This window comes from Budorcas taxicolor, chromosome 6 (assembly GCF_023091745.1).
Source record: "Budorcas taxicolor isolate Tak-1 chromosome 6, Takin1.1, whole genome shotgun sequence".
In the NCBI taxonomy this organism is placed as follows: domain Eukaryota; kingdom Metazoa; phylum Chordata; class Mammalia; order Artiodactyla; family Bovidae; genus Budorcas; species Budorcas taxicolor.
The window spans coordinates 93,565,585-93,586,946 of NC_068915.1; the positions used below are offsets into that span (position 1 = coordinate 93,565,585).

General features: G+C 37.5%; 1 protein-coding gene across 2 annotated transcripts in view; it reads left to right on the forward strand.

Moving 5' to 3' along the window:
- Positions 1 to 21,362, forward strand: part of BMP2K (BMP2 inducible kinase) — a 116,889-nt gene that overhangs the window by 33,639 nt on the left and 61,888 nt on the right. For both annotated transcript variants that reach the window (XM_052641887.1, XM_052641888.1), the window contains exon 2: positions 18,650 to 18,768. In XM_052641887.1, the coding sequence (XP_052497847.1) occupies positions 18,650 to 18,768 (119 nt within the window). The remainder of the gene's footprint in view (positions 1 to 18,649; positions 18,769 to 21,362) is intronic.

A 21,362-nucleotide genomic window follows, 5' to 3' on the forward strand; every position in this document is an offset into this window, starting at 1 on the left:
GACACAACTCACTAGTGAAGTCATTTGGACATGGGCTTTTCTCGGTTGGATGTTTTTTGATTACTAACGCAGTTATCTTTGGGAGCTTCCCAGGTGGTGTGGTGGTAAAAAATCCATCTACCAATCAATGTAGGAGACCCAAGAGGCTGGGGTTTGATCCCTGGGTCAGGAAGATCCACTGGAGGAGGAAATGGCAGTCCACTCCAGTATTCTTGCCTGGAAAATCCCATGGATGGAGGGACCTGGCAGGATACAGTCCATGGGGTTACAAAAAGTCAGACATGACTTAGTGACTGAGAATGGACATGGATGGATGGCAGTATCTTTATTTGCTACAGTTATTATTATTTTTTAAATTTATTTTTTGTTGTGCTGGGTCTTCGTTTCTATGTGTGGGCTTTCTCCTGTTGTAGTGAGCAGAGCTACTCTTCATTGCAGTGTGCGGGCTTCTCATTGCAGTGACTTACCTTGTTGCAGAGCACAGACTTTAGGCACGTGGGCTTCAGTAATCGTAGTTACCGTCCAACTTTTTCATCTGTACATGACTATTGGATAAACTATAGCTTTGACTATTTGGACTTTTGTCAGCAAAGTGATGTCTTTGCTTTTTGATAGGCTGTCTAGGTTTGTCATAACTTTTCATACGGGCCATAATTTCCTGTTTCTTTCCATGCTGATAAATTTTTGTTGAAAAATACATGTTTTAAATGACATATGTGGCAATTCTGGAAATCAGATTCCGCCACTCCCTAGGATTTACTGTTTTTTTTTTTTCATTTAGTGACTTTTCTTCAGTAATTGTATAAAGCCTGAATTTTTTTTTCTTTAATGAGAAAAAGACTGGTCTTTGCTCTGTTAGTAAATAGTCAGATAATGATAGAACAGATATTTCCTTAAACACCTGGAATCCATAAGTCTTCCAGCTTTTGCCAAAGGACTTTATGTATGTGTTGGCATAAATTCAGTTCTCTCATGCAATTTACAACTCTACTTTGCTTTAGCCTGGTCTTCCTTCTTCTATAGAACCTCAGTGTTCTATAGAATGCTAGGGCTAGTTGAGGATAATAAGGGATGAGAGGCCTAGGGCCTTCTCAGTTCTGCCCTGGGTGTGCTATTTTACTCTGTATATGTGTGTGGCCTTCTCAGTTCTCATGAATGTGTAATAGCTTTTCAAAGCCCTCTGTAGACATCTCATTTCCAATTTTTCTATGTAAATATTTTTGGTCAACTTCTTCTTATCCCAACTTGTTTCACTGCCAAAGATGGCTGCAATGTTATACAGTTGCTGTTGATTGTTTTAAACAACCTCTCTAGTTATAGAACTAGAATGAGTCAGGTTAAATAAAAACAAACCCTGAGAATGGAGCTTTTCCAGAGAGCTACCTGACAGATCTGATAGTGAGGAGTCTTGGGCTTTTTGGTAGCCTTAAGCCTGTTTTATTTCTTCCATTGTCTTCAAGGGTGCAGGCTAGTAGTTTTTGCATTTACTGTAGTTGTGAGCTTTATCTTTTCAAGACTGCTGTGGAGCTGGGAGAGAATAATGAGAATAGGATAAGTTGTCACAAAGCTCACTCTTTTTACTGAGATTGTCATTTTTCTTGAATAAAAACTCCTTGAATTGTTGCAAGTCTTTGTGTAATTTCCTGAGTTGTGAAAATATAGGTGTTGACTATTTTTGCCAGTGTTCTTACTGCTTTTATGGAGGTATAGCTTTTTGAAGGTTCTTAACTTTCTATTTTGGAAGTATCCCACTTGTTTTTTGTACTTGTTTTTGGGGAACTACTACACATCTTCAATGTTCAGCTCATACATTACTTCTTTCTTCTGCTTAGTTGCTTCAGTCGTGTCCAACTCTTTGTGACCCCATGGACTGTTGTCTACTTGGCTCCTCTGTCCATGGAATTCTCCAGGCAAGAATACTGGAGTGGGTTGCCATGCCTTTCTCCAGGGGATTTTCCCGACCCAAAGATCGAACCTTGTTCTCTTAGGTCTCCTGCATTGCAGGCGGATTCTTTATCGCTTAGCCACCAGGGAAGCCCTATTACTTCTTCAGTTGCAGCTATTCTGATTTTTCTCCATATACTACAACTTTATTGGTTTCCATATGCTTTGAACATAGTGTTTTTATCCCACTTGTTACAATAGTTTGTTTATCTGTATTTCTTACAAACTTGTGGGGTATTTAGACTACTTTTTATCTCATATTCCTGAGAGTTAAAGTATCCCTGGAGATTATCTGTAACTGTTAACATAATTTTATAAATGATAGAGGCCTAGAAGGGTAAGAGAGTAAATACTTAACTATGTTTCTAAAACCCACTTCTGCTATTTGTGCAGTATATAACCATTATGCACTTAACTATTAATATTATATAGGATTATGTAATATAATGTTATGCATTGGTAGATATTTGTAGGTGAAAACAAGTCTATCTTATTAGAATTTCATATATACATGTGAAATAAGATTGAGATGACAAATATAAGGCTAGTTAATTTTAAACATAATAGCTTCTTTCTTTCTGAATTTCATAAAAATAGTTTAGAAATTAGTGTATATGTATGTATAAGTAATGAGTTTGATCTTTTTGATGAAAATTACAAATAAATGAGTATTTTCATGAAGTAATCTCTTTTTTGTCCATTGATAAGTAATTTTCTTTTAACATGTTTCTGAAGTCATTAAAAATTTTAGGACCATTTTATAAAATACACAGATTAATTTTTTGACCTTTCATGTACTGGCTTCCACATACTGTTTTTTCTTTCCATCTCAAAACATTGAAACCTATCAAAAACTTTTATCTAATTTAGTTGACTTGGTTAGGGGCAGGTTTTAACTATTTTTGAAATTCTGTTCCGTTTCAAAAAGTGGGAAATTTCCCATATTGTAGTTATCAAAAAAAATTTATGATGAGTCTGTGAAGTCTTTTTCAAACTGTATTTGAGAACTGTGTTACATTTTTAGCAATGTTGTGGAAAAAATCAGTGTTAGTAACTTTGGTGACAATATTCATATTTTGAGTCTGGGTATATAATGTCTATACCTGCAAAATATAATTTCTTTTGTTTAGTATAAGCTGGATCCTAAAGTGGTATTAAGTATTGCAGGGAACTATCTATATGGTAGGCTTCTGTTGTGGCTCAGCTGGTAAAGAATCCACCTGCAATGCGGGAGACCTGGGCTGATCTCTGGGTTGAAGATATACCCTGGAGAAGGGAAAGGCTACCCACTCCAGTATTCTGGCCTGGAGAATCCCATGGACTGGAGCTACTTTCATTCACATCATATGGTATTAACCCACTTTATCTTACTGTTACCTAACACCCCAAATGCAGGAGTATCACAGTGCTAAATCATTGATTTTTGTTTGTAAGCTTCTGCTTTGGAAACATTTTATATCGTTCTTAGTTAATGAGAAATGCATGATCTTTGCATTCTATAGAAATAACCTTATAGATGAGGGCTAGCTTCTAAAGCTTGATCCTACTGCTCATGTACTTGATGCCTATGTAGGACTCTCTTAACTACAAACAAAAGTTTGCAGTTGAATACATCTCAACTTAGTGAACTAAAAAAAGGAATTTTATTCTTTGAAAGACAAGAGACTGTCCTGAAAGCAGCTGTACCAGAAGTCAATTGAGCTTGCTTTGTATATATAGGAATCCTTTGGTACCCACAGGAGATTGGTTCCAGGACCACTTGGGGTCACCAAAATATGAGGATCCTCAAGTCCCTTAGATAAAATGGGATTGCATTTGCATGTAACCTACGTATATCTTGTAGTCTTTAAATCATCTCTAGATTACTTATAATACCTAATACATTGTAAATGCTGTGGGAATAGTTGTCAGCATGTGGCAATTCAACTTTTGCCTTTTGGAACTTTATGGAATTTTTTTGGGGGGTGGGATGTTTCAGTCTTGGTTGGTTGAATCTGCAAATGTGGGAGCTGTGGATATGGAGGGCCTAGTGTAGTCTATTATATGTTTAAAATTATAATAGTGTTATTACAAGCATCTTTACTGCTTCCACAAACTGTTGTCCTATATGACATTATTTGCATATTTATTTGCATGTTGCTTGAAATACAGGTTTCTGCTTTTTCACTAATAATTTTTTTATGGTAGAATTCTATGAATAAAATCATGAGAAGAAGAATATGAATATTTTTTAAGGCTCTTAATACATGATATGTAATCTTAAAGTATGGTTATGATGGAAATATTTTACTAATTTCCACATCCACCAAGAGCATATAAAAGATTATTGATTTTAGAGCATCCTTGATGACAAGTTTAATGAGGCTTTACTTTTTAATAATCCTTTTTGTGTATGGGAAATTTTTTTGGGATGCAGGAATACAACTATCCTCTTGTCTATAGCTAATGATAGATTGATTAAAAACTAAGGTATAAATAAGGATAGCTCTTAAATACATCTCTTTCCCTTTGTTACTTTCTCTGGAGTTTATACTTGGAAATAGAATTGCCAATTCCACATCCCAACTGAATGTCCAACAGGCATCTCTAACTTAACATGTCCCAGACTGAGAACTTACTTTACCCCAAACCTTCCCTGTTGTCTGTTAAGAACTGTTAAGATTTTGAGATTTACCTTACTTGTAAGTTGGAACTTCCCTGGTGGCTCAGTGGTGAAGAACTCACCTCCCAATGCAGGAGATGCAGGTTCAGTCCTTGGGGTGGGAAGATCCCCTGGAGAAGGAAATGGCAACCCACTCCAGTATTCTTGCCTGGGAAATCTCATGGACAGAGCCTGGTAGGCTACAGTCTGTGGGATTGCAAAAAGTTGAACATGACTTACTGACTAAACAACCAGTTCAGTTAGCCTGCTATAGTTTCATAGATTCCGACAGAAGACATGAGAGAAAGGATTTTGTTACTGCGGTATCTGTATCCAGAATACCAGGGTTTGCTCCACTTTCTAGAGCCTCAGTTCCCAGAGGGTAACGTGAAAGGGCCAGGTGATGCCTGTGCATATAGTGGGGTTATACTGAGTTGGCAAAGGTTCAAAACCCAAATGAACTTTTTGGCCAACTCAGTTTTACAGGAGAGGAACACCGACTTTAGGGAACCAGATGTTTTTTATAATGGTTACTATATTTGCTCCAGGAGAGTTGGGGGCCAGGTATTATCATTATTATGCTGGGCAGTAAACAAACCTTCCCTTTGCTCCAAAGGAGGTACAGGCGCTCTTGTCTTTCTGAGGCTGTTCATTACGTAGACAGTCTTGAAAAGATCGTCCAGAGCAAAGACAGTCAGTGCCTCTGCCTGCAAATAGGCAGAAATGTGAGAGATGCGTGTTCAATTGTTTTCCAGCACAGTCTTCTCCATCTCAGCGGTGACTTCATCCTTCCAACTTCTTAGTCCAAAAACCTTGAAGTCATTTTTAGCTCCTATTTTTCTCACATCCAGGCTTGTCAAGAAATCCTGTCAGCTCTATCTTAAAATTGTATCTAGATTTCTTTTTTCTCCTCATTTCTCAGTAGTCCCACTGCCCTGCTCAAAACCACTGTTATCTTTCAGCAGAATTAGTGTAGTAGTTACCAGCCGGCTTCCCTACCTCCAGTGTTGCCTGTCTCATTCTGTTTCCACAGATAGCTGGAGCGGCCATGTTGAAATACGATCCAGGTAAGTCACTCCTGCTCCGTGGCTTCCCATTTTACTTAGAGCAAAAGGCAACGTCCTTACCCTCATCCATACCCAAGAGCCTGTGTTCCCTTTTAACCCTTTGACTTTTTTTTTTTTACACTTGCCTTTGCTCAATTCTGCTGCAGAATTTCTGGTCCCTTTGTTGTTTCCGGGTTTTTGGTTTCTGAGTTGTTTTCGACTCTGCGACTCCATGAACTGCAGCACACCAGGCTTCCTTCTCTTTCACTGTCTCCTGGAGTTTGCTCAGAATCATGCCCACTGATTCAGTAACGCCATCCGACCATCTCATCCTCTGTCTCCCACTTCTCTTGCCTTCAGTCTTTCCCAGCATCAGGGTCTTTTCCAGTGAGTTATAGCTCTTTGCATCAGGTGGCCAAAGTGTCGGAGCTTCAGCTTCAGCATCAGTCCTTCCAGTGAATATTCTGGGTTGATTTCCTTTAGGATTGATTAGTTTGATCCCCTTGCTGTGACTCTCAAGGCTCTTCTCCAGTACCATGGTTTGAAAACGTCAGTTTTTTTCGGTGCTCAACCTTCTGGATGGTCTAGCTCTCAGACTTGTATGTGACTGCTGGAAAACTGTGGCTTTCAGTCTGTGGACCTTTGTCAGCAAAGTGATGTCTCTGCTTTTTAATATGCTATCTAGGTTTGTCATAGCTTTTCTTCCAAGGAGCAAGCGTCTTTGAATTTCATAACTGCAGTCACCATCCACAGTGATTTTGGAGTCCAAGAAAAAAACGTCTGTCACTTTCTCCACTTTTCCCATCTATTTGACATGAAGTGATAGGACCAGAACCCTTGACTTCTTTTTTCTGTTACGCTGCCCTTTGTCCATTCTGCTCTAGGCTTTCTGGTCCCTTTGCTATTTTTCAAACGTATCAGTAGGCTTCTTCCTTAGGGCTTTTGCATACCTTCTTTTATCTCCCTGGAATGAACTTGCCCTGTGATCTCTGTGGCTCATGCCCTCACTTCCCATCTTTATTCAAAGTCACGCCAGGCTTCTCTAGGCATCTAGCATCTAGATTAAGAATTTGAACCTCATCCCTCCCTCTGCCCAGCGCAGATTTACAGTCTACCATCCGTCTCAACTTTAATTTTTTCTCTGCTCAGAATGTGTCATCTTTTATATGCCATATATTTTACTTGTATATCTTGTTTCAACCTCTTTAGGACATAAGCTCACAGAGGGTACAGGGGTTTCTCTGAATTACTTATAGTTTTGTTTCTAGCACATAAAACAGTGCTTGACACTTTGTGAGCAATTAATATATATTGTCCAATGAACGAATGATTTACATGGTAAAGAAGTGAAATTCTGTCTTCTAAATTTGTAGTGTATATTAAAAGTCCAGTCAATATCCAGTCAAAATGATGAATCAGTGGTTAATTACTTATTATTCACAGAAGATCAGTGTAGTAATTGTAATTTGTCAGTTAAACTGTTTGCAGCAGAACCAGAATTAATGTTAAGTCATTCAATTAGTAAATATTTGAGTGCCAGGCAAGGTGGTAGGCATTGATGATACTGGGATAAGTGAGGTGTATGTAGTTTCTTCCTTATAGAGCTTATGACCCAGTTGAAGGGAGAGGCACTAAGTATAATAGGTATAATTACTGTGAAAGGCAGAGGAACCAGAGATCAAATTGCCAACATCCGCTGGATCATGCAAAAAGCAAGAGAGTTCCAGAAACACATCTATTTCTGCTTTATTGACTATGCCAAAGCCTTTGACTGTATGGATCACAATACACTGTGGAAAATTCTGAAAGAGATGGGAATACCAGACCACCTAACCTGCCTCTTGAGAAATCTATATGCAGGTTAGGAAGCAACAGTTAGAACTGGACATGGAACAACAGACTGGTTCCAAATAGGAAAAGGAGTACGTCAAGGCTGGATATGGTCACCCTGCTTATTTAACTTGTATGCAGAGTACATCATGAGAAACGCTGGACTGGAAGAAACACAAGCTGGAATCAAGATTGCCAGGAGAAATATCAATCACCTCAGATATGCAGATGACCACCCTTATGGCAGAAAGTGAAGAGGAACTAAAAAGCCTCTTGATGAAAATGAAAGAGAAGAGTGAAAAAGTTGGCTTAAAGCTCAACATTCAGAAAACAAAGATCATGGCATCCGGTCCCATCACTTCATGGGAAATGGATGGGGAAACAGTGGAAACAGTGTCAGACTTTATTTTGGGGGGCTCCCAAATCACTGCAGATGGTGATTGCAGCCATGAAATTAAAAGAGACTTACTCCTTGGAAGAAAAGTTATGACCAACCTAGAAAGCATATTCAAAAGCAGAGACATTACTTTGCCGACTAAGGTCCGTCTAGTCAAGGCTATGGTTTTTCCAGTGGTCATGTATGGATGTGAGAGTTGGACTATGAAGAAGGCTGAGCGCCGAAGAATTGATGCTTTTGAACTGTGGTGTTGGAGTAGACTCTTGAGAGTCCTCCCTTGGACTATAAGGAGATCCAACCAGTCCATTCTGAAGGAGATCAGCCCTGGGATTTCTTTGGAAGGACTGATGCTAAAGCTGAAACTTCAGTACTTTGGCCACCTCATGCGAAAAGTTGACTCATTGGAAAAGACTCTGATGCTGGGAAGGATTGGGGGCAGGAAGAGAAGGGGACGACAGAGGATGAGATGGCTGGATGGCATCACGGACTCGATGGACGTGAGTCTGAGTGAACTCCGGGAGATGGTGATGGACAGGGAGGCCTGGTGTGCTGCGATTCATGGGGTCGCAAAGAGTCGGACACGACTGAGCGACTGAACTGTGATGGGTAAGTTTTTAAAAGTTCAGTGTTGCAGGGGTTGCAAACTCAGATGCCTACACAAGGCAGGCGCTTAATGTTAAGAGCAAGGTGGGCCAGTACGTCATCGAAACTTCAAGAAGAGAGGGATCTGTGTTGAGCTGCAGAGCACATGCCCTGTATAAAGGAGTGGCAATTGACTGACATCATATAGGAGTAAAAATCCTGTCTCCTCATTTCCACGTTTTTCAAGAAAAACAGAAAAATCAAGATTGTCATCTGAAATATACCAACCTTCTGAGGTGCTATGCAGTCCAAAGCAATCCTGGTTTTGACCCACAAGCCTCTTTGTAAGAAATATTGCTAATTAAGTAAGATATATCAAGAGGAAAACTCTGGGTATTAGGCGGGGAGGACATTGTTTCCTCTCAGTAACCGGTTTTCTCGTTCCTCCTAAATTGTAATTTTATTCCCAGATCCTACATAGACTTTTCTTCTGGAGTAACAAAGACAGGTGTGGATATAAAAACATCACAATGTGAGATTAATGAGAAAAACCCCTCTGGCTTCATGTTACCAGTGTTGTGTAATTGGACTAGGTGCTTACCTTCTTTCTCAGCGTTTAGCTTATTCCTCATCTGCAGAATGGGCATAAGTTAAATTGCTTCATAACGCTACGAGAACTAAATAAGATAGTGCACAGCAATGCATTGTAGACAGACCCTTTGCCGTCTGAGCCACCAGGGAAGTCCTTTCTGTGTAGTTAGGGCTGTGTGAGTGAATGCAGTGCTCTTGCTTTTTCTCTTTCCAACTCCCCCCTCCTTTTTTCTCTAGCCAGTCAAATGTAACTGACTTATTGTTTGATTACCTTGTACCAGATAGCACAAACGGATACGATAACTTTAGCATGAATTTAAGTTAGTAATTCTTTTTAGAGATATTTTCACTTTTAAAAATAAAACTTCTGGAGTTCTTGCTTTAACCTAGAGTAACGAAAGTCTGATGTATCATAGGCCAGTGGTCATTGGCTCAAATCCTGGAGCCAAATAAGTGCCTGTTCCACTTAACTTGAAGATAGTTTTCAAGTGACATTGTTTTCTTTGGCAGTGGTTGAAACTAGAAGTTGCTGACGGCTTAGTATTTTTTCTATCTTGTTGACTAGCATGCTGTCTGATGATACACACAATTCAGAAAAAGACCATGTGTAATTATATCCATTCCTCTCATCTCTCTTCATTCCCCAGGGAAACAAACTTGATAGAAGTAAACACTACTAAAGCCTAGTCTTTCATAAACATGAAGTGCTTGTGTGTATCAGGATATTGGAACCGTAGGTATCTAAGATACCATAAACATTTTCTGTGGCGAGAGACTTATGGTGCCTTTGGGGAAGTTGTGAGTCTGGCTAATCAGCAGCAGCATTGTTATTCTTGTAAAATAATAATTCTCAGTGGTGGTGGTGGGGTTGTTGGATGGCAAGGGAGAGAGGAATTACTTGGAGAAAAACATCCTGAGTCTCTTGTTCTTTTTCTTCCAAGTTTATTATGAAAGATTTCGAAATGTACAGAAAGTTTGAAGGAGTAGTACTGTGAATAACCATATGAAAATCATCTAGATTCAACTACTGATAACATTTTACCATTCCATTCTTTGTACATTTTTTAAAAACATGGATAATTTTGAGTCAGGACTGTGCATTAGGAGAATTATTGTTCATTTTCTTAGGTGGAACAAAGGTATTATATAGGATAATGTATGCATTTTAAGAATGTATATGTGTTTAAATACTCATGAAATATTAATACTAAGAATAAAATGACACGAATTCACAACTCACTTTCAGGTAATTCACTGCTAGCCAAAAGCATGTTTTATGGTTTCTTTCAAAATAGAGTTAATTGAGGATTATATATTTGATTATAATCTCATTTAAAATCTAGGATAACCCTACCCCCCTCATTAAAAAAAATTTCAATTTTTTTAAACTTAAAAAAAAAAAAATGGGTCACCCAGTTCTTCCAATCCCCCACCCTTCACCTCTGGCAACTACCAGTTTATTCTGTCTGTGAGCTTAGTTTTTTTATATTTATTTAAAAAATATTTTTAGATTCTACTTGTGAGAGAGATCATATGGTATTTGACTTTCTCCATCTGACTTACTTCACTCAGCATAATGCCCTTGAGGTTTCCCCATGTTGTTACAGATGGCAAGATTTCCTTCTTTTTCATGGATGAGTACTGTTCCTCTCTGTGTTTGTATGTGTGGCACAGGTTTTAAATCTATTCATCCATCACTGGCCAAGCTGTTTCCATATCTTGGCTATTGTGAATAGCGCTACAGTGGATATAGGAATACATGTAGTGTGGTGGTTTAGTCGCTAAGTTGTGTCCATCTATATCTTTTCAAATTAGTGTTTTTATTTACTGCCAATAAATACCCAGAAGTGGAATTGCTGGATTATACTGTAGTTCTATTTGTAATCGTTTGAGGAACCTCCATACCATTTTTCATCGTGACTGCCCCCAGTTTTTATTCATACCAACAGTGCACAAGGGTTCCCTTTTATCTGCATTCTTTCCAGCATTTGCTACTTCTAGTCTTTTTGATAATAGATGTCCTAACAAATGTGAGGTGATATCTCATGGTTTTGATTTGCATTTCCCTTGTGATTAATAATGTGAAGCATCTTTTCATGTACCTGTTGACCGTCTGTGTGTCTTCATTAGAAAAATGTTTATTCAAATCTTCTGCCCATTTTAAAATCAGATCTTTTAAAAACTGAATTGTACAAATTCTTTATGTATTTTGGACATTAGCTTCTATCACATGATTTGCAAATATTTTCTCCTGTTCAGTATGTTGCCTTTTTATTTTGTTGATAGTTTCCTTTACTGTGAGAACTTTTTAGTTTGATATAGCCCCACTTGTTTAGTTTTGCTTTTGTTGCCTTTGTTTTTGATGTCAAGTTCAAAAAATCATTGTCAAAAACTATGTCAAGGAGGTTACTGCCTGTGTTTTCTTCTAGAAGTTTTACGGTTTTAGGTCTTATGTTCAAGTCTTTAATCCATTTTGAGTTAATTATTGTATACGGTGTAAGAGAGTGGTTCAGTTTCATTCTTTTGCATGTGACTGTTCAATTTTCCCAACACCATTTATTAAAGAGACTTTTTCCCATTGTATATTCTTGTTTCTTTTGTCATAAATTAATTGACCATGCATGTCTGGATTTATTTAATTAATCTGGGCTCTCTATGCTGTTCCATTGCTTAATTTGTCTTTATGGCAATAACATACTGTTTTAATTACCATGCCTTTGAAATACAGTTTGGAATTAAGGAGTCTGATGCTTCCAGCTTTGCTCTTCTTTCTTGAGATTGCCTTGGCTCCATGGGAAACTTTTAGGTTCCATACAACTTTTAGAATTTTTGGTCCTGTTTTTGTGAAAAACGCCACGGAAATTGATAGAGATTGCGTTGAATCTGTAGATTGCTTTGAATAGTATGGAACTTTAAACTGTATTAATTCTTCCAGTCCATGAGTATGAAGTATCTTCTATCTGTTTGTGCCTTCTTCAGTTACCTTCATTAGTGTCTTGTAGTTTTCAAGATACAGACATTACACTTTCTTGGCTAAAATTTTTTCTAGGTATTTTATTCTTTTTTATGCAGTTGTGAATGGGGTTGTTCCCTTAATTTCTCTTCTGGTAATTCATTACTAGTGCATAGAAATGCAGCATATTTTTGTGTATTGATTTTGTATCCTGCAACTTTACTGAATTCATTTATTCTAACAAATTTTTAGATGAAGTCTTTATTAGGGTTTTTTTAATATAAAATATCATATCTGTGAATAGTGACAGTTTTATGTTGAATAGGTGTGGTGAGAGGTGAATAGTGACAGTTTTATGTTGAATAGGTGTGGTGAGAGTGGACATCCTTGTCTTATTCCAGATCGTAGTGGAAGAGCTTTCAACTTTTCTTTGACTTTTGAAGTGAAGTGAAAGTCCCTCAGTTGTGTCTGATTCTTTGTGACCCCATGGACTATACAGTCCATGGAATTCTCCAGGCCAGAATACTGGAGTGGGTAGCCTTTCCCTTTTCCAGGGGATCTTCTCAACCCAGGAATTGAACCAGGGTCTCCTGCCTTGCAGGCAGATTCGTTATCAACTGAGCTATGAGTCATCCAATATTATTTTGTTACTGTCTATTTCTCCTTTTAAGTCTGTTAATATTTGCTTCATATATTTAGGCTCTCCTATTTTGGGTGCAGAAATATTTACAAGTGTTATATCTTCTTGTTGGATTGACCCCTTTATCATGTAGCACCCTTCATTGTCTCATATTACAGTCTTTGTTTTCAAGTTTGTTTTGTCTAATGTAAGTGTAGCTACTCCAGCTTTCTTTTGGTTTCCAGTTGCATGGAATATTTTTTTAATCCCTTCACTTTGATTCTGGGTGTCCTTACATCTAATGTGAACCTTTAGTAGAGAGCATATAAGTTGGTCTTTTAAAAAATTTATTCAGCCACTCTGTGTCTTTGATTAGGGAATTTAGTTCATTTACATTTCAGTTAAGTAGGTGCTTACTGCCATTTCGCTAATTTTTTTTTTCATGTTTTTTGTTCTTTGTGCCTGTCTTCTCTTGTTTTCTTCTTTGATGGTTTTATGGTTTGATGATTTTCTTTAATGGTGTGTTTATATTTCTCTTTATATTTTCTGTCTGTATTTACTACAGGCATACCTTGGTTTATTGTGCTTTATTTTATTGCACTTCCCAGATACTGCCTTTTTTTTTTTTTTTTTTTTTACAAATGGAAGGTTGGTAGCAACCTTGCACTGAGCAAGTACATCAGGACCATTTTTCCTAACATCTTTTGCTCACTTTGTGTCTCTGTGTCACATTTTGGTAATTCTTTCAATATTTTAAACTTTTTCATCATTATATTTTCCTTGGTGATTTGTGATCAGTGACATTTGCTGTTATTAGTAAGACTCCCTGAAGGCTGAGATGGTAGTTAGTATATTTTTGCAATGAAGTATTTTTTTAATTAGTGTGCGCATTTTTAAAAGACGTGATGCTGCTGTACTATTAATAAACTATAGTAAACATAGCTTTTTATATAATGGGAATCCAAAAAATTTGTATGACTAGTTTTATTGAAGTATGCATTGTTACAGTGGTCTGGAACTGAACGTGCAATATCTCCAAGGTATGCCTATATAGGCTCTTTGCTTTGTGGTTACCAAGTCTTGACATACAACAACTTATATCTGCAGTAGTCTATTTAAAATTTAAAACACTGAAGTTTAATCCCATTGTGAAGCTCAACATTATTACTCCTTCCCCTTCACATGTTATATTATTGATGCCACATTTTACATCTTTTTATCTTGTGTATCACTTAACTAATTATTGTAATCACAGTTATTTTTCTTACTTTTTTCTTTTAACCATCATACTAGTTTATAAATGGTTAAACCTTTACCTTTACTATGTATTATATTTCCAGTGAGACTTGTTCATTTATGTGTTCTTGTTACTACTTAGTACCCTTTCTTTTCAGCTGAAAGAAGTCCGTTTAGCAAATTTCTTCTATGATCCATTTAGTGGTAATAAGCATGTTTAGTTTTTGCTTGTCTGGAAAACTCTTTATCTCTCTCACTTCCAAGTGATAACTTTGCCAGGTAGAGTATTATTGGTTAGAAGTTTTTTCTTTCAGCACTTTGCATATATCATGCCACTCCCTTTGGCTTGCAAAGTTTCTCCTGAAAAATCTGCTTATAGTCTTATTGGAGGTTCTCTTGTACAACAAGTTGTTTTTCTGTTCATGCTGTTAATGTTCTCTCCTTGTCTTTAACTTCTGACATTTTAATTATAATGTGTCTTGATGTGGGTATCTTTGGGTTCCTTTTATTTGGAACTCTGGGCTTCCTGGATCTGCATGTCTGTTTTTTCCCTTAGGTTAAGGAAAATTCAGCTATTATCTCTTCAAATAAGATTTCTGCTACTTTCTATCTCTCTTTTCCTTCTGGGAGCCCTATTTTGTGAATTTTAGTTCATTTGATGTTGTCCCATAGACCCCTTAAACTATTGCCACTGTTTTCCATTCTCTTTTCTTTTTGCTGCGGTGATTGGCTGAGTTCCACTGCCTTGTCTTAGAGTTGATTGAACTCTTTGTTCTACTTCATCCAGTCTGCTGTTGAACCCCTCTAGTGTATTTTTCAGTTCAGTTATTGTATTCTTCAGGTCTGTGACTTCTGTTTGGTATTTTCTTATATTTTTTAAATCTCTGATGAAGTTCTCACAGTTCATCTATTCAGTTTGGTAAGCATCTTTATGATTATTGCTCTTTATCAGATAAGTTACTTATTTCTCTTTCATTAAGGGTTTTTGTTTTCCTGAGGTTTTATCTTGTTCTTTTATTTGGAACATATTCCTCTGTTCATTTTGCTTATCTCTCTGTGTTGGTTTCTATACCATAGGTGAACAGCTGGTCAGTTTGGAAGGAGTGGCCCTGTGTAAGAGATGAACTTTGTGATTCAATCCTGCCTCAGCTTTTGGTTATCTTGTAAACATCTGTCCTTGTCCAAGTAGCCTGTTACATTTTTAATACCTACCAGTAGTTGTGGATGTGCTATGACTTGTCATTGTCCCAAAGGGCAGAATCTTAGTACCTGGCTGCAGGCTTCGTGGAAGTCAGATCCTCAGACACCAGCTTTTAAAAGTATGCAGATATGTACAGGCTTATGAGACTAAAAGTATTAGCTCTGCTGGCCACCAGAACCAGGTGATCTGGAGGTCTCCCCTGAGTAGCAGCGTCAGAAACTGGGACTCCAGATGAGGGTATAAGCTCTTCTCTGGGTGATACCAGTGAGCTGGAGCAGGGCAGAGGCAGAATGCCAAGATGGCATCCAAAGCCTGTGTTCCTTTGTAGGCCACCAAATGTGGATCAGACCTGAAGATTGACCCTTAGGGTGAAGCTCCAGAACAAGTAAAGAGGCCGCCTTCACAGAAAGTCTTGGGTGTGCCCATTACCTACTAATGAAGAAAATGACCTTACCTTCAAATGGGCTTCCCTGATCGCTCAGTGGTAAAGAACCTGCCTGCCAGTGCAGGAGACATGAATTCAGTCCCTGGGTCAGGAAGATTCCCTGGAGAAGGGAATGGCAACTCACTCCAATATTCTTACCTAGAAGATCCCATGGACAGAGGAGTCTGACAGGCTACAGTCCATGGGGTAGCAAGTGAATTAGACACAACTTAGTGACTAAACAATAACAGCAACAACAACTTTCAAATAGTTAACCAACAAAAATCATGTTTCATAGTTTCTTCTAAAACTAGTAATGAATCAAGAACTGTGTATTACATTTGATGGTGATGTGATTCTACTCCATTTTTGTACTCCACATATGGAATACCGTACAAGACAACTAACCAGAGTCAGGGTCCCAGACTTTGCCTTAGTGTCACTTTGTGTTATTTTCCATATTCTTTTAGCCCCTGTTATCTGTAAAGTGGAATTTAGGCCTTTAAGATTTACTAGGTTAAAGATATTTCACAGATGATGCTGTTTAATTCATTTTCTATCACATCAGGAAGCATGTAATGTCAATATTAATGCCAATATTAGCGACCCCCAAATTTCTTTTGTGAAAAGAAATGCTTTTCCTTTTGATGCTTTGACACCATGTGAATATCCTATTTTTCATAAACCTTTCATGGATTTTGGCATACAACGATGATCCTTGCTGAATCAGTTTCATAATATGGTATTTCTCAGCTTTGATGCCTTCTCCCAGTTCCATTGACAATCTCTGTCACTTGGGGAATGAGTAGGGCCCATCAATGTGTTGGGCAAGAAAATGAGTTGAGGATCTCAGTTACAGGAAACAGATAATGGTATCTAATTTTATGTCACTTTTTCGAAGTTGGATTTTCAGTTCTTTGGAAAAAAAATACTGATTAGGAGCTGAGAGACATAATTAGCAAATTACGTCTGAAGAATTGACTTCTTGGTAGTGATTGGAAAATTTTTTAGTTGTAATCAGGTTATGTCAAGTAAATTAGTGTATGTTAGATTTCAGTTCAGTTCAGTCACTCAGTTGTGTATGGCTCTTTGTCACCCTATGAACCACAGCACGCCAGGCCTCCCTGTCCATCACCAACTGCCGGAGTCTACCCAAACTCATGTCCATTGAGTTGGTGATGCCATCCAACCATCTCATCCTCTGTCATCCCATTCTCCTCCTGCCTTCAGTCTTTCCCAACATCAGGATCTTTTCAAATGAGTCAGCTCTTTGCATCAGGTGGCCAAAGTATTGGAGTTTCAGCTTAACATCAATCCTTCCAGTGAACACCCAGGACCGATTTCCCTTAGGATGGACTGGTTGGATCTGCTTGCATTCCAACGGACTCTCAAGAATCTTCTCCAACACCACAGTTCAAAAGCATCAATTTTTCTGTGCACAACTCTCTTTATAGTCCCAACTCTCACATCTGTACATGACTACTGGAAAAACCATAGCCTTGACTAGACATACCTTTGTTGACAAAGTGATGTCTCTGCTTTTGAATATGCTGTCTAGGTTGGTCATAACTTTCCTTCCAAGCAGTAAGCGTCTTTTAATTTCATGGCTGCAGTCACCATCTGCAGTGATTTTGGAGCCCAGAAAAATAAAGTCAGCCACTGTTGCCACTGTTTCCCCATCTGTCTGCCATGAAGTAATGGGACCGGATGCCATGATCTTTGATTTCTGAATGTTGAGCTTTAAGCCAACTTTTTCACTCTTCTCTTTCACTTTCATCAAGAGGCCGTTAGTTCTTCTTCACTTTCTGCCAAAAGGGTGGTGTCATCTGCGTATCTGAGGTTATTGATATTTCTCCTGGCAATCTTGATTCCAGCTTGTGCTTCATCCAGCTCAGCATTTCTCATGATGTACTCTGCATATAAGTTAAATAATGTTAGATGTTAGATTTAACAAGGGACTAAAAAATACCACCTTCCCTCGCCCCACCCAGAGCACTTAGTTAATTCAAAAGTGACTTAACAGTTATGTTCTAAACACATTAATTGCTTGTTCTCTGTCCATGGCAATTCTCCAGGCCAGAATACTGGAGTGGGTAGCTGTTCCCTTCTCCAGGGGATCTTCTCAACCAAGGGATCGAACCCAGATCTCCTGCATTGCAGGCGGGTCCTTTACCAGCTGAGCCACAAGGGAAGCGTTGTTCTAGAAGGACTATCAAACTGATGAAAGTGACATAAAATATCCTATGCCAAAATGAGTTTTGAAAACTTCAGGTGGAAATCTTTGTTTAAATGCAACAGAAGTAATTGTTCTTTAGAGTACCTGTATATTTCAGATATTGATGCTTTCTCAGGTGCAGTGAACAGACTGTGGCATAAATAATGAGGACATTTGTTATCTAGCATGAGAGATCCCAAAGGCTTGTCTAATTCAGTAGCCTAACTATGTTAGTATTCTGGGTCATTTTTTCTCTCATTCTTTTTTCCATCATAGCCACATATGGTTGCCCTAGGTCTAAACATTATGTTCTTACACAACAAAATCCAAAAGCTGGAAGGAAGAGAAAGGCCTTCTTCGTAAAACTCTCTCCCCCGCCCCCCCCCTCCCCCTGCCACCCCCGGATGGAAAATCTTTCCTGCAACCTTCAGCATACTTTCCTATATGTCCCATTAGCATAGTCAGTCCTGAATCAGTTGCTGACAAGAGGAAATGAGGTTCTCGTTATCACCTTAATACAATGTCAGTTCACCCCCTAGAAGTGGATGAGGGACCCACCCATCTGAGCCTGTTGGTGTTTTGTATCTGATCATATCAGTGTTTTGTCATCATGGGGACGGGGAGGCCGATGGGTAGAAGATCAGTAGTATATGCCAGATATAGTGATATCATTGTAATATTTTCCATATCCCATATAAGAAATATTCCCATTCAGATACTATTTTAATATTTTAACCTTTAAAAGAGAGGCGTGTAACCTGAGAAGCATATTATCCTGTATGTGCTAGTTTGTGATTGGTATAGGGAGCCAGTGTTTTGGCTGTAATTTAATATATTAGTTGCTTACTGTCCTTACTTTTGTGTTGTACAGTCACTTTATTTCCTTCTGAGATTAAGCTCCTCAGTGATGTTACATAATTTTAGCGGTAGTTTCAAATTCTTTATATTTAATTGGTACTTGTTCTCGTAGGTGGCTTCTCCACTGTTTTCCTGGTGCGGACTCATGGTGGACACCGTTATGCATTGAAGCGAATGTATGTCAATAACACGACAGACCTCAACATTTGTAAAAGGGAAATTACAATTATGGTAAGTGAGAGTAATTCCATTTGAAAAACTTGTATTTTTTTTCAGTTTTGCAGCATAACATTAACCAGCTTTTAGGCAAGCTGCTTATTGGCTCATGCACATCTTGAAAACTTTTGGAGAGTACTCTTTAAAGCCACACTTAGGGCTAAATACAGCCAACTCCTGCCTCTCCTCCCTTGCTTATAGTAGTTCAACAGGGAGGCTTCTCTCCTGTTTTTTTTTTTTTCCTATTTAAAATACATTTTAATTATGGAATATTCTGAGAATAGAAAAATTGAGAGGACTAGTGAATACCACTTCACCCCCTACTCAACTTAAGAATTAAAAGCTTACAGATAGAGTTGAAACCTATGTATTCCTCTCCAATGTCATCTTTATACTGTTATCCTCATCCAGAAAGAAGCCCTTATCCTGAATTTGGTGCTTATCATCCCCATGGGTATTTAATAAAAGTTTGTGCTTGTATTCACAGGCAAAAGTTAGTTTTGCTTTTCATTTTAAAAATCATGCTTTAGAATTGGTTTTTTTGTATAGGTATGTGCTCTAGTTAAATGGTAAGGTATGCTTCAGTAAGGAAAAAATTTCTTCTTAAATATTAGGAAAAGTGAAAAATACTTTACTAGGCCATTAAAGAAAATTTCAGTAATTCAGTTAACTAGACTAACCAGTTCAAGAAAACTACAGAATAAAAGTTTCCTTCTTGTCTAGAGTTGCTTATTGTCAGTGCTCTGGGTAGTTTCTTATTCTTGTTGCCCCTCCTTCTCTCTATTCTCCTCCTCTTCCTCCTCCTCATCCATTCTTTATCAAGTGCTAATATATATATTTAATGTTTTTGTTTTATTGTGTCAAAATTCACACAATATACATTTTATACTTCACATTTTAAAGTGAACAATTCAGTGGTATTATTGAATGCATTCAGTGTTGTGTACAGACTGCCCCTATTGTTCTAAAGCATTTCATCCCTCCAGAAGGAAACGCCTGCCCATGAAACAGTAACTCCCATCCCACTCTTGTTCAGGGCCTGGCAACCACCCAGTCTATGTTATGTCTCTATGGATTTGTGTCTTGTGGATATTTTATATCCATGGAGTCATGTAGTATGTGACCTTTTGTGTCTGGCTTCTTTTCACTTAGTATATTTTTAAGATTCATCCACATTGTAGCACTTATTAGCACTTGATTCCTTGTTATGGCTGAATAATATTCCATAATATATGCTGTGCATATATATCAAAATTTGTTTGTTCATCTATTGATGGACTTTTAAAAAAACCATTGTGATGGTCATTTGGGCTGTTTCTACTTTTTGGCTATTGTGAGTGTTGCTATATATATGTATATATATATGAATTTGTTTGAGTATTTATTTTCAGTTCATTTGCTATATATCTAAGAGTGGAATTGCTGGGTCATACGATAATTCCATGTGTAACTTTTTAAGGAGCCATTAAACTGTTTTCTACAGCAGTTGAACCATTTTATAGTCACACTAGCAGTGTAGGAGGGTTCTAGTTTTTTCACTTCCTTGTAAACGCTTGTTATTGTCAGACCTCCCCAACTGCTAAGAGGGAGATTTTCTTATTTTGGATTAACATTTCTATCAACACACACATGGTTTGATCCTTTTTGTTTTAAGACAGGCGCTTTTATACAACATGACTTACCTGAATTCTGCTTTTATTGTCTCTATCCCTCAGCTAGACTAGAGTTGATTAGACTTTGAGACTTGAGTGTTTTTCAGGTAAGGCTGTTAGTCAAAGAGGGAAAAGATTTACTCTGAGATAACAGGAAACCTTAGACTGTTTTCCAGCTTGAGCACAGATATGTTACTATTATATTGTAATAGTTCCTTCAATAGAATTTAAGTTTGAGAGCTATAAAACATAGTCATCATCAATCTCAGTTAACAATCAGATCTTATGCTTTGAAAGAAGATAGTTTGGTGAGATGAGCAGTTTTTTTCTTTCAACTGTTTTTTGATGACTAATCCTCCATTATTTATGTTTATTTGTGAATTATTCACATGTTCAACTGCCATTAGCTAATATCTCAAATTATATTGCATAGTTAAAAGTAGATTTTTTCTTTAATTATAGTGGATGTAATTTATTTTAAACAGTATTCTTGATAAGAGTTTTTAAATTTAAAGACAAAATGAATTTAGATCATTATTGTTTTTAACCTTATTGTATATTGATGATTGTTTTATACTAGGAGCAAAGTGTCAGATTTCCCATTTTCTTCTTATTTCCTTGTACTCGTTATGCTAGTACTATATTTAATCTATAGTTTCTTTATAGGAATCCTATTTAGCTACTTGTTTATTTTTTAGGTTATTTAGTTGAAAGTACATACATTCATAAATTCTTTTAACTAGGTGGATATAAATTGCAGTCTGTTGCAGAGAAAACAGACAAATGGGAGTATAGTTGTTAGTTTATGAACTAACAATTCATATTTTAAAATACCATATAAAATCTGGTATTTTATTCTTGAGTCCCAAAGTGCTATCTTGTGTATTCACTTTTGAAGAGTATTGTTTTGAATGAACAAAAGTGGTGTCTTTTTTCTCCACTGAATTTAAAAATGAA